The sequence below is a fragment of the Salmo salar genome, chromosome 21 (assembly GCF_965601325.2).
Source record: "Salmo salar chromosome 21, fSalSal1, whole genome shotgun sequence".
NCBI classification, from domain to species: Eukaryota; Metazoa; Chordata; class Actinopteri; order Salmoniformes; family Salmonidae; genus Salmo; species Salmo salar.
In genome coordinates, this window is record NC_138311.1 from 38,187,501 (window position 1) to 38,201,244 (window position 13,744).

At 43.8% G+C, this 13,744-nt stretch overlaps 1 protein-coding gene across 1 annotated transcript in view; it reads right to left on the reverse strand.

Annotated features, from left to right (window-relative positions):
• Positions 1-13,744, reverse strand: part of LOC106582203 (receptor tyrosine-protein kinase erbB-4) — a gene marked incomplete at its 5' end in the record, with an annotated part of 240,979 nt that overhangs the window by 122,882 nt on the left and 104,353 nt on the right. The window contains one exon of the mRNA XM_045704751.2: positions 8,126-8,219. Coding sequence (XP_045560707.2) covers positions 8,126-8,219 — 94 coding nt within the window. The remainder of the gene's footprint in view (positions 1-8,125; positions 8,220-13,744) is intronic.

Consider the following 13,744-nt stretch of genomic DNA (forward strand, 5'->3'; position numbering starts at 1 on the left):
TGTGTGTGTGTGTGTGTGTGTGTGTGTGCGTGTGCGTGCGTGCGTGCGTGCGTGCGGGCGTGTGCGTGTGTATGTGCATATGTGTATGTGTGGCCTTGAGTACATTGTGTGTAGTGAGATTGAAGCCTAAAGGGGTGTTGACTTAATAAACAATAAAGATCACAGGCGGAACAGAGATAAGAGAGAAGAGAGATGGGAGAAGAGAGAAGGGAGCAGAGAGAAGAGAGAAGAAAGATAAGAGAAGGGAGCAGAGAGAAGGGAGCAGAGAGAAGAGAGAAGGGAGCAGAGAGAAGAGAGAAGAGAGAAGGGAGAAGGGAGCAGAGAGAAGGGAGCAGAGAGAAGGGAGCAGAGGGAAGGGAGAAGAGAGAAGGGAGAAGAGACAAGAGAGAAGAGAGAAGGGAGCAGAGAGAAGAGAGAAGAGAAAAGGGAGCAGAGAGAAGAGAGAAGAGAGAAGGGAGCAGAGAGAAGAGAGAAGAGAGCAGGGAGCAGAGAGAAGAGAGAGAGAAGGGAGCAGAGAGAAGAGAGGAGAAGAGAAACGGGAGAAGGGAGAAGAGAGAAGAGAGATGAGAGAGGAGAAGAGAGAAGAGAGAAGAGAGAAGGGAGACGAGAGAAGAGAGAAGATAGCAGAGAGAAGAGAGAAGGGAACCGAGAGAAGAGAGAAGAGACAAAGGAGCAGAGAGAAGAGAGAAGATAGCAGAGAGAAGAGAGAAGGGAACAGAGAGAAGAGAGATGGGAGAAGGGAACAGAGAGAAGAGAGAAGATAGCAGAGAGAGGAGAGAAGGGAACAGAGAGAAGAGGCAAGGGAGAAGAGAGAAGAGAACAGAGATGGGAGAAGAGAGAAGAGGGAAGGGAGAAGAGAGACGGGGACGGGAGAAGAGAGATGAGAGAGGAAAAGAGAAGAGAGAAGAGAGAAGGGATCAGAGAGAAGAAAGAAGAGAGAAGAGAGAAGGGAGCAGAGAGAAGAGAGAGAGAAGGGAGCAGAGAGAAGAGAAGAGAAGAGAAACGGGAGAAGGGAGAAGAGAGATGAGAGAGGAGAAGAGAGAAGAGAGAAGGGAGACGAGAGAAGAGAGAAGATAGCAGAGAGAAGGGAACCGAGAGAAGAGAGAAGAGAAAAAGGAGCAGAGAGAAGAGAGATGGGAGAAGGGAACAGAGAGAAGAGAGAAGATAGCAGAGAGAAGAGAGAAGGGAACAGAGAGAAGAGAGATGGGAGAAGGGAACAGAGAGAAGAGAGAAGATAGCAGAGAGAGGAGAGAAGGGAACAGAGAGAAGAGAGAAGAGAGAAGGGAGACGAGAGAAGATAGAAGAGAGAAGGGAGCAGAGAGAAGAGAGAAGGGAGAAGAGAGAAGGGAGAAGGGAGCAGAGAGAAGGGAGCAGAGAGAAGGGAGCAGAGGGAAGGGAGAAGAGAAAAGGGAGACGAGAGAAGATAGAAGATAGAAGAGAGAAGGGAACAGAGAGAAGAGAGATGGGAGAAGGGAACAGAGAGAAGAGAGAAGATAGCAGAGAGAAGAGAGAAGGGAACAGAGAGAAGGGAACAGAGAGAAGAGAGAAGAGACAAGGGAGCAGAGAGAAGAGAGAAGAGAGATGGGAGAAGAGAGAAGAGAGAAGGGGGCAGAGAGCAGGGATGGAAGTTGTGAATGAATCTCTTGTCTAGACTGGAGATGAAGTGAAGGACAAAGAGCATCATCACACAGCCTGAGACAACCGGAGAGTCGACAGGGACACACACATCATGTACGCAAACTCACAAACAGATATATGGAAGCACACAATCAAATATATTGTGAAGCTCGCAGACACACTTTAACTGACAATACAATTAATCATGCTTCAAGGGCAATAGAAGACATTGAATGCGTCCCAAATGGCACTATATTCCGTAAGTAGGGCACTACTTTTAACCAGGGCCCATAGGGCTCTGGTCAAAAGTAGTGCACTATGTTGGAAATATGGTGCTATTTGGGATGCAGGGCTTGTTTGTGGTCACAAGTGATTTCAGTTTATGATGCACATCAGAGAGAAAAGCTTTAGAGAGATGTAATTAACGGGCAGTTTAAACACAATATGTAAACACAATATGATGAATGTGTTCTAGATTTTTATTGTATTTTTTATTGTATTTTTCATCCCAGCCCCCGTCCCCGCAGGAGGCCTTTTGCCTTTTGATAGGCCGTCATTGTAAATAAGAATTTGTTCTTAACTGACTTGCCTAGTTAAATAAAGGTTAAATAAAAAATTAAAAAATAAATACAAATGTTTTTGCTGATTGCGACTATTTGGAAGAAAGATATTTCTACTGATAGTATAATGACAGTGATAGGTGGATGCCGTTACCTACTGAACTGAGTTGGATGTCAATTACTTCTTGTTATGACTATAGAATACATACACAGCAAATTATCCAGTGAGTAAATTACAGAGTTACCACCCATGACTGTATTTGTTAGTAACAGAGACATGGTTGTTGCGTTTATCCATTTTCAGTCCTGTGAACTTCATCAAGTGAGATCCTAAGCTAATATGTCATCATAAAAATATATACATATTTCACACAATACCATACTTCTTTCAAAAGGCCTTATTTTGAGTGCCTAGCTTTACCCTAATACAGGGACCTGAAACTAACAAAACATCACTTTGAACCAAAACTATGTCCATCATTAAGTTCCCAGCATGCTCTACAGCAGGTGTTTTTTTATTGTTTGTTTCAATATCTATGTTTGTGATTAAACTTATTCTACACAAAGATAAATAAATAAAAAATTCTCAACTAATCCAATCAGTTAGTTAGATTTTTTTGCACACTTTACTGTAATGTTTGTTCCAGTTTAATTGTCTTAGAAAATACAACAGGTGTAGCCTTTAACATGAAGTGTTTACTTGTGAGCCTTTTCTCAACAATGCAAAGTTAATAAGTAAGAAAAATGTGCACAAAAATAAGAAATAGTAGCACAATAAAATAACAATAACAATATTACATACAAGGACTACCGGTACCAAGTCAACGTGCAGGGGTACGAGGTAGTTGAGGTAGTAGGCACATGTAGGTAGAGGTAAAAGTGACTCGGCAATCAGGATAGATAATAAAGAGTATCAGCAGCGTATGTGAAGAGTGTGAAAGTGTGGGTTAGGTTTTTGGGTTAGGGTTAGGTTAGGGAAAATATGATTTTGAATGGGACTGAATTGTGTGTCCCTACAAGATTAGCTGTACAAGACTGTGTGTGTGGGGGTGTAAGTGTGTAAGTGTGTGCTGGAGTGTGTGGGTAGTGTCCAGTGAGTGTGCATCGAGCCGGTGTAAGAGAGTCAGTGCAAATAAAAAGGGGGTCAATGCAAATAGTCAGGGTAGCTAGGGCTTGGGGGTATAAGCTGTTCAGGAGCCTTTTGGTACTAGAGCTCAGCCCCAGTGATGCGTTCGGATGCCAAGCAGTTGCCATACCAAGTGGTGATGCAGCCAGTCAAGATGCTCTCAATGGTTCAGCTGTATAACTTTAAGGATCTGAGGGCCCATGACAAATCTTTTCAGCCTTCTGAGGGGGAAGAAGCGTTGTCGTGCCATCTTCAAGACTGACTTGGTGTATTTGGACCATGATAGGTCCTTAGTGACGTTGACACCGAGGAACTTGAAGCGCACGACCCGCTCCACTGTAGCCCCGTTGATGCAAATGGGGGCGTGCTCAGCCCTCTGTTTCCTGTAGTCCACGATCAGCTCCTTTGTCTTGCTGACATTGAGGTTGTTGTCTTGGCACCACACTGCCAAATCTCTGACTTCCTCCCTATAGGCTGTCACATCGTCATTGGTAGTCAGGCCTACGGCAAACTTAATAATGGTGTTGAATTTGTGCACAGCCACACTGTCATGGGTGAACAGGGAGTAAAGGAGGGGACTAAGCACCCACCCCTGAGGGGCCCTTATGTTGATGGTCAGCATGGCAGATGTGTTGTTGGAGTGTCTTATGGTGTTAAGTGCTGAGCTGTAGGCAATTAACAACATTCTCATGTAAGTGTTAATTTTGTCCAGGTAGGAAATGGCAGTGTGGAGTGGAATATAGATTGTGTCATCTGTGGATCTGCTTGGGCGGTATGTGAGTTGGAGTGGGTACAGACTGTCTGGTATGATGGTGTTGATGTGAGCCATGACCAGGTTACCTTGGTGTTCTTGGGTACAGGGACTATGGTGGTCTGCTTGAAACATGTAGGTATTACAGTTTGAGTGCTCTGAGTACATGCTCTGAGTACGTGTCCTGGTAATCTGTCTGGCCCTGCGAATGTTAACCTGATTAAAGGTCTTACTCGCATCGGGTACGGAGCGTGTGATCACGCAGTCATCCAGAACAGCAGGTGCTTTCATGCATGGTTCAGTGTTACTAGCCTCGAAGCGAGCACAGAGGGCATTTAGGTCGTCTGGTAGTCTTGCGTCAATCGGCAGCTCTCGGCTGGGTTTCCCTTTGTAATCCCTGCCACATCCGACGAGCATCAGAGCCAGTGTAGTAGGATTTGATATGGCCCTGTATTGATACTTTGCCTGTTTGATGGTTCATCGAATGGCATAGAAGGGATTTATTATAAGCGTAATACTTTCTTATTAGTGTCTCACTCCTTGAAAGCGGCAGCTCTGGTCTTTAGCTCAGTGCGGATATTACCTGTAATCCATGGCTTCTGGTTGGTATATCTACGTAGGTCACTGTGGGGACAATATTGATCATTGATGCACTTATTATTGAAGCCGGTGACTGATGTGGTACACTCAATGCCATCGGATGAATCCCAGAACATATTCCAGTCTGTATTAGCGAAACATTCCTGTAGTTTAGCATCCGCTTCATCAGACCACTTAAATTATTGACCGTGTCAATGATACTACCTGTTTGAGTTTTGCTTGTGAGCAGGAATCAGGAGGAGAGAGTTATGGTCAGATTTGCCAAATGGAGGGCGAGGGGGAGATGTGTGTGGAGTAATGGTGATCTAGAGTAACATATTGGATTAGTGAATTAATGATTAATGAATGAATCAATAAATGTACATGCACAAACAATGATATTGAACCAAACAATTAAAACAATTGACCTGTAGTAGAGCATGCTGGGAAATATTATAATGATAGGCGTGGATTACGTTCAAAGTGATGAGTATGAGTTTCAGGCCCCTGTATTAGGGTAAAACTGCTAGGCCCTCAAAATAAGGCCTCGTGTAATATGTATGGCATTGTGTTAAATATATATACATTTTACGATAACATTCGCTTAGGACCGAAAATGGATGAATGCAACAACCAGCTCTCTATCCCTAACAAATAAAGTAATGGGTGGTAACTCTACAAATTACTTTTGAATAAGGATTTACACTATGCAGTGTGTTAATTTAAAACTGTTCTGGTGTCTAAATGGGTCCACAGAATCAACACTTTCAGTGTTAATTAACACTCTGGTTTTTATTTATTTTTTTACACAATCATTTGTGTATTATACTTTGTCTGTTGGAATGTGCAGGAGTGAGGATAAGTTATCAGTCATGAATGCTTGAGGATGTGTGTGTTTGTGTGTGTGTGTGTGTGTGTGTGTGTGTGTGTGTGTGTGTGCCTCTGTGTGTGTGTGCCTCTGTGTGTGTGTGCCTCTGTGTGTGTGTGCCTCTGTGTGTGTGTGTGTGTGTGTGTGTGTGTGTGTGTGTGTGTGTGTGTGTGTGTGTGTGTGTGTGTGTGTGTGTGTGTGCCTCTGTGTGTGTGTGTGTGTGTGTGTGTGTGTGTGTGTGTGTGTGCCTCTGTGTGTGTGTGTGTGTGTGTGTGTGTGTGTGTGTGTGTGTGTGTGTGTGTGTGTGTGTGTGTGTGTGTGTGTGTGTGTGTGTGCCTCTGTGTGTGTGCCTCTGTGTGTGTGTCTGTGTGTGTGTGTGTGTGTGTGTGTGTGTGTGTGTGTGTGTGTGTGTGTGTGTGCCAGCGTGCATGGATGTGTGTGTGTTAGACTGTGGTTGTTTCTCAAAATGCATGCTACCGTGCTCCGAACAAGCAAAATGGAGCACCAGAGGATCAGAGTATGAGTCCAAATCAAAGTATGAAAAACGGAGCACGGAGGGCATTTCTGGAATGTGCACTCCATTTGTAAATATTTTGAGGCATGCATCAACGCAAGCTTCAGCGGAAAATATGCACAGAAATATGATGCAAAATGTCTTGAAGTCAATGGCAGAGTTTAGCTGAAGCAAGAGAAAATAAACTCAGAATTCAGAATGAAATGTTGCCCATTGACATCTCATATGTTGCCTGATTACAATATTTAATCTTATTACGTTAGTAAGTACATGCTGTTTTACTTTTGGCCTTTTTACCTGCTTACAATTTCCACTGTAGTGTACAGTGCCTTTGGAAAGTCACTTGACTTTTTCCACATTTTATTACTTTACAGCCTTAAATGTTTTTTTTTTACCCTCATCAATCTACACACAATACCCCACAATGACAACGCAAAAACAGGTTTTAGAAATTTTTGCAAATGTATAAAAAATAAACAACTGAAATATCACATTTTCATACAGTAAGTATTCAGACCCTTTACTCAGTACTTTGTTGAAGCACCTTTGGCAGCGATTACAGCCTCGAGTCTTCTTGGGAATGACACTACCAGCTTGGCACACCTGTATTTTGGGAGTTCCTCCCATTCTTCTCTGCAGATCCTCTCAAGTTCTGTCAGGTTGGATGGGGAGCGTCGCTGCACAGCTATTTTCAGGTCTCTATAAGAGCTGGGCCACTCAAGGACATTCAGAAACTTGTCCCGAAGCCACTTCTGTCTTGACTGTGTGCTTACGCTCATTGTCCTGTTGGAAGGTGAACCTTCGTCCCCAGTCTGAGGTCCTGAGCACTCTGGAGCAGATTTTCATCTTTCCCTCAATCCTGACTAGCCTCCCAGTCCCTGTCACTGAAAAATATCCCCACAGCATGATGCTGCCACCACCATGCTTAACCGTAGGGATGGTGCCAGGTTTCCTCCAGATGGGACACTTGGCATTCAGGCCAAAGAGTTTAATCTTGTTTTCATCATACCAGAGCATCTTATTTCTCATGGTCTGAGAGTCCTTTAGGTGCCTTTTGGCAAACTCCAAGCGGGCTGTCATGTGCCTTTTACTAAGGAGTGGCTTCCATCTGGCCACTCTACTATAAAGGCCTGATTGGGGGAGTGCTGCAGAGATGGTTGTCCTTCTGGAAGGTTCTCCAATCTCCACAGAAGAACTCTTGAGCTCTGTCAGCGTGACTATCGGGTTCTTCGTCACCTCCCTGACCAAGGCCCTTCTCACCCGATGCTCTGTTTGGCTGAGTGGCCAGCTCTAAAAAGAGTCTCGGTGGTTCCAAACTTTTTCCATTTAAGAATGATGGAGGCCACTGTTTTCTTGGGGACCTTCAATGTAGAAGACGTTTTTTGGTACCCTTCCCCAGATCTGTGCCTCGACACAACCCTCTCTCATAGCTCTGCGGACAATTCTTTTGACCTCATGGCTTGGTTTTTGCTCTGACATGCACTGTCAAGTGTGGGACCTTATATAGACAGTTTATAGACAGTTGTGTGCCTTTCCAAATCCTGTCCAATCAATTGAATTTACCACAGGTGGACTCCAATCAAGTTGTAGAAACATCTCAAGGATGATCAATGGAAACAGGATGCACCTGAGCTAAATTTCGAGTCTCATAGCCAAGGGTCTGAATACTTAGGTAAAGAATGTATTTCTGTTTTTGTTTTTCTCAAATTTCGCCTTGTCATTATGTGGTATTGTCTTTGGAATGATGAGGCCTTTTTTTTTTATCCCTTTAAGAATAAGACTGTAACATAACAAAATGTGGAAAAAGTCAAGGGGTCTGAATTCTTTCCCGAAGGCACTGTATGGAGATTGCAAGCCCATAGTAAGTCAATAAGGCTAACTGGATAGGTACTACTATTAGCACGCCAAATGGCAACAAATAATTTTTAGCTAGCTACCCACGAAGAATCCACCTTGCATAACTTTAGTTTTAGGTCATTTTTTATGTATTCTCCACACTCTTGTCCTCACAAGAATAAACTCAAGAGAACGTCCACAGAATTTGGAGCATAAGCGTGTGGACCACAGTAGTATGCATATTGAGATAACCTGTGTCTCTGGAGGATCTTACCGGGCCATGACAGGTCAAGGAGTCACCATCTGCTCTCTCACACTGGGCATCACACTCCACACACACCGAGCCGTTGTCATACTCACGCACCTCCCTGGGAGAGACAGATAGAGATGGAGGGAAGGAGAGAGGGAGGGAGACAGATGGAGACAGGAAGGGAGGAAAGAGAGGGGAAAGGAGAGAAAGATGGAGGTAGGGAGGGAGGGAGGGAGAGGGACAGAGAGGTACAGAGGAAGGCAGGGATAAGGGAGAGTCGGGGAAGATGTAGACAGTGAGAAAGAACAAAGTGTGTCAGATCCAGGCTCTAGAGGAAGGGAGGCGAGCTGTGCTCCTCTGACTCTGTCTAGAGGAATAGCTGGCAGGGTTTTATGGCCTCAGGCGTTGCAGTCAATGGGGTACTGTGGTATATACACACTTTTCCACTGCATACTGTACACCAGTAGCAACAGCATGCTAAGATGGCTGACATGAGCCTGGGCATGACCCTGGACTACAGCAGATGAAAACTAAAGGAGAACTGACTACTAACACACTGCTGTTATCGCTTAAATGACAATTTGAAAACAAATGCATTACACATATAGGAGAGTGGGGTAGGTTGAGACACCATTGTTTCTGCCAAAACATACACAAAATGCTTGTATCTAAACCAAAGGAGATCATTTTAAGATTGTTTTATACAAATACATCAGTTGGGGTCTCTATAAGCTTCAATAGGAGGTCCTAAATCTAGCATAAAAGTGCATCATTGTAGCTGTGTGGGCTAATATAGTAAGGTAAGGTGAGCCAATGGTCATGGGGTAAGTTGAGCCAAAGGCAAGTTGAGAAAATTGAAGTGTTTTCATCCCAGGTGTAATGCAAGGCGTTATCGCTGGGATATGAGGTAACAACAGGGCCTGGCCTATGTTAAAAGTGTAAAAAAAGGTACAAAATGTTTGTTAGGAGTTAAGCCTGTCTTAAAAGATGCTTAAAAAGATTAAAAGACAAAAAAGTGATTGTGATTGTGTTGAATTGTCTTTAGGAAATAAAGATAGACATAAACTCAGCAAAAAAAAGAAATCCCTTTTTCAGGACCCTGTCTTTCAAAGATAATTCATAAAAATCTGCATTGTAAAGGGTTTAAACACTGTTTCCCATGCTTGTTCAATGACCCATAAACAATTAATGAACATACACCTGTGGAACGGTCAGAGTTATGAAAACTTAGGACACTAAAGAGGCCTTTCTACTGAGTCTGGAAAAACACCAAAAGAAAGATGCCCAGGGTCTCTGCTCATCTGCGTGAACGTGCCTTAGGCATGCTGCAAGGAGGCATGAGGACTGCAGATGTGGCCAGGGCAATACATTGCAATGTCCCTACTGTGAGACGCCTAAGACAACGCTACAGGGAGAAAGGACGGACAGCTGATCGTCCTCGCAGTGGCAGACCACGTGTAACAACACCTGCACAGGATCGGTACATCCGAACATCACACCTGCGGGACAGGTACAGGTTGGCAACAACAACTGCCCGAGTTACACCAGGAACACACAATCCCTCCATCAGTGCTCAGACTGTCCGCAATAGGCTGAGAGAGGCTGGACTGTGTAAGGCAGGTCCTCACCAGACATCACCGGCAACAACGTCGCCTATGGGCACAAACCCACCGTCGCTGAACAAGTATTGTGTGAAATATGTATATATTTTTATGATGACATATTAGCTTAGGATCTCACTTGGTAAAGTTCACAGGACTGAAAATGGATAAATGCAACAACCATGTCTCTGTTACTAACAAATACAGTCATGGGTGGTAACTCTGCAATTTACTCAGAAGGCAACGCACTCTGGGAAATATTTGAATAAGGATTTACACTATGCAGTGTGTTCATTTAGCATTGTTCTGGTGTCCATATGGGTCCACAGACTCAACACTTTCAGTGTTGAATTAACACTCCCAGTGTTAATTCATTTATTTTTGTAACACTGGATAATTTGCTGTGTATGTATTCTATAGTCATAACAAGAAGTAATTGACATCCAACTCAGTTCAGTAGGTAACGGCATCCACCTATCACTGTCATTATACTATCAATAGAAATACCTTTCTTCCAAATAGTCGCTATCAGCAAAAACATTTGTATTTATTTATCGAGGCAAGTCAGTTAAGAACAAATTCTTAATTTCAATGACGGCCTAGGAACAGCCTTGTTCAGGGGCAGAATGACAGATTTTTACCTTGTCAGCTCAGGGACTTGATCTTGCAATCTTTCGGTTACTAGTCCAACAGCTCTAACAACTAGGCTACCTGCCACATCTTCACTGATGAGTCGCGGTTATGTCTCACCAGGGGTGATGAGCGTTACACCGAGGCCTGTACTCTGGAGCGGGATCGATTTGGAGGTGGAGGGTCCATCATGGACTGAGGGGGTGTGTCACAGCATCATCGGACTGAGCTTGTTGTCATTGCAGGCAATCTCAACACTGTGCGTTACAGGGAAGACATCCTCCTCCCTCATGTAGTACCCTTCCTGCAGGCTCATCCTGACATGACCCTCCAGCATGACAATGCCACCAGCCATACTGCTCGTTCTGTGCATGATTTCCTGCAAGACAGGAATGTCAGTGTTCTGCCATGTTCAGCAAAGAGCCCGGATGTCAATCCCATTGAGCACATCTGGGACCTGTTGGATCGGAGGGTGAGGGCTAGGGCCACTCCCCCCAGAAATGTCCGGGAACTTGCAGGTGCCTTGGTGGAAGAGTGGGGTAACATCTCATAGCAAGAACTGGCAAATCTGGTGCAGTCCATGAGAAGGAGATGCACTACAGTACTTAATGCAGCTGGTGGCCACACCAGATACTAACTGTTACTTTTGATTTTGACCCCCCCTTTGTTCAGGGACACATTATTCCATTTCTGTTAGTCACATGTCTGTGGAACTTGTTCAGTTTATGTCTCAGTTGTTGAATCTTGCTATGTTCATACAAATATTTACACATGTTAAGTTTTCTGAAAATAAATGCAGTTTTGCTGAGTTTAGTTTAAAAAGGTAGTGGTAATATTTAATTCAGTACAGAAATGTGTAGGCGGCTTAACCTACCCTGCCCTTCGGATCAAAACTATAACGTTTACATGAATTCTGATTACTTACAGGGATACACAACATCCTGAATTATACACTGAGTATACAAAACATTAAGAACACCTGCTCTTTCCATGACATAGGCTTACCAAGTGAATCCAGGTGAAAGCTATGATCCCTTATTGATGTCACTTGTTAAATACACTTCAATCAGTGTAGATGAAGGGGAGGAGACAGGTTAAAGAATGACTTTTAAGCCTTGAGAACTGAGACATGGATTGTTGAATGTGTGCAATTCAGAGGGTTAATGGGCAAGACAAGACATTTAAGTGCCTTTGAAAGGGGTATGGTAGTAGGTACCAGGAGCACTGGTTTATGTCAAGAACTGCAACGCTGGTGGGCTTTTCACGCTGAACAGTTGCCCGTGTGTATCAAAAACGGTCCACCACCCAAAGGACATCCAGCCAACTTGACACAAGTGTGGGAAGCATTGGAGTCAACATGGGCCAGCATCCATGTGGAACACTTCTCACACCTTGTAGAGTCCATGCCCTGACAAATTGAGGCTGTTCTGAGGGAAAAGGGGGTGCAAATCAATATTAGGAAGATGTTCTTAATGTTTGGTATACTCAGTGTATATAGATATCTTTGTTCTGAAGAATATTATATTTCCCTGGACAGAGTGATCCTGACCGTAAAAAAATGGCTCAACTTACCCCAGTCTCCCCTAGAGTTTTTAGTCAAAACAAATCAAAATAACATTGTACATTCATTATTTATTTAGCATTATTTTCAAGCCGAGCCAAATCCAATATCCCTTTACTTTTACTGGTTGCCACATAATGTGCTGGCAAGTTTTTAAAACTGTGCAAGAGCTTGTTCCCAGTTCTAATACATTTCTTAAACCTCAATCAATTGACAGAATCAATGTCAAAATTTGTTTGGGAGAGAGACAGAGAAAACTATCAATAAAATATAGATCTGTATGAACCTTCAGTAAATGTACCAGGGAGAGAGATTCTGCAGCAGATAGACCTAAAAAGAAAAATGCTGCTCAATGAAGGCAGGATTGTACTAGAGAGATAAAGAGAGAGAGTCTGTGTGTGTGTGTGTGTGTGTGTGTGTGTGTGTGTGTGTGTGTGTGTGTGTGTGTGTGTGTGTGTGTGTGTGTGTGTGTGTGTGTGTGTGTGTGTGTGTGTGTCTTCTCTAGTTTAATTTGGCACTGAAGGTCACTGGAGGATGTCATGGGCTGCGTCCATATATAGTGCACTACTTTTGACCAGGGCCCATAAGGAAAACCATAGGGTGCACTATGTAGGGACTGGAGAGCCATTTGGGAAACATACATTAACCGTTGAGCATGCACACGTAGAGAATATACAATCTGCTGCATTTCTCTGTATTACACTATTACACCCTAAAGCGTCACAGCTCATTATGTTGGCTACATTGATAACATCACTTTGGGGTATAGCATGGCTTTCCAGCTAAAGCCAACGGGTGTTCCATACATTCAGAAATCAACAGTAGAATATGAAGTCACTGGCGGGGCTTGGAAAGTCATTAAATAACGACGACAAAGTAAGACAGAGTTGCCTTGGCACCCTGATTTAAACATACAAGGAAGAGAGAGGGCAGGCCCTGATGCTATGCATGCATGTGTGAGCGTGTGTGTGTGTGAGCGTGTGAGCGTGTGTGTGTGTGTGTGTGTGTGTGTGTGTGTGTGTGTGTGTGTGTGTGTGTGTGTGTGTGTGTGTGTGTGTGTGTGTGTGTGTGTGTGTGTGTGTGTGTGTGTGTGTGTGTGTGTGTGTGCGTGCGTGCGTGCGTGCCTGCCAGTTCGTGTGGTACTTCTTCCCTCTGTCTAATACCAAGTGGGACTCCTCTGTGGGAACTAAAACCAAATTAGGATTAATTATGCTTTATCCAGACGACACAATGCCATGCAGGGTGGCACGGGAGGTAGGTCTTTGTCTTGTACAGCTATGGTTTAAATGGGTTATGGTTTAACATCTCCTTTATGTTAGCTAAGACTCCCTTGGCTCTCCGTAGGGTTAAGCTTCTCTATAGCCTAAGCTGCTCTCTCTCTCTCTCTCTCTCTCTCTCTGTCTATTTTATATGTCGGTCTCTCTCTCTGGCTTCCGGAATGGTCTCTGTTTCTGTTTCTGTTTCTTACTGTCTCTCTCTTTCTCTCGCTCTGCAGTCAGTGACTGGGTGGGTGCTATTCTTGTTGTAGGACAGAGGCATGGTCTGTCTGTCTGTCTGTCTGCTACACTGAGCACTTAACACCTCTGTTCTAGCAGAACCCAGAGGACAGAAGCTTTTACGCATGGACTTCACTTCTTTACAGGAGGTCCTACCTAAATCTCCACTATAACAGTTGCACTCTGTGTCGTCCTGTTTTCTTACAAACCGTTTGTGTTGACTCAGTCACTCAAAAATAAACATTTACCTTCAAGACAGAGACGATAGGAAATGCTTAACAGCATTTGTGAACTGAAAATAAACAATTCATGCAATTACAGTAGATATTTTTCCTCCTAATGTAAGAGTGCCCCA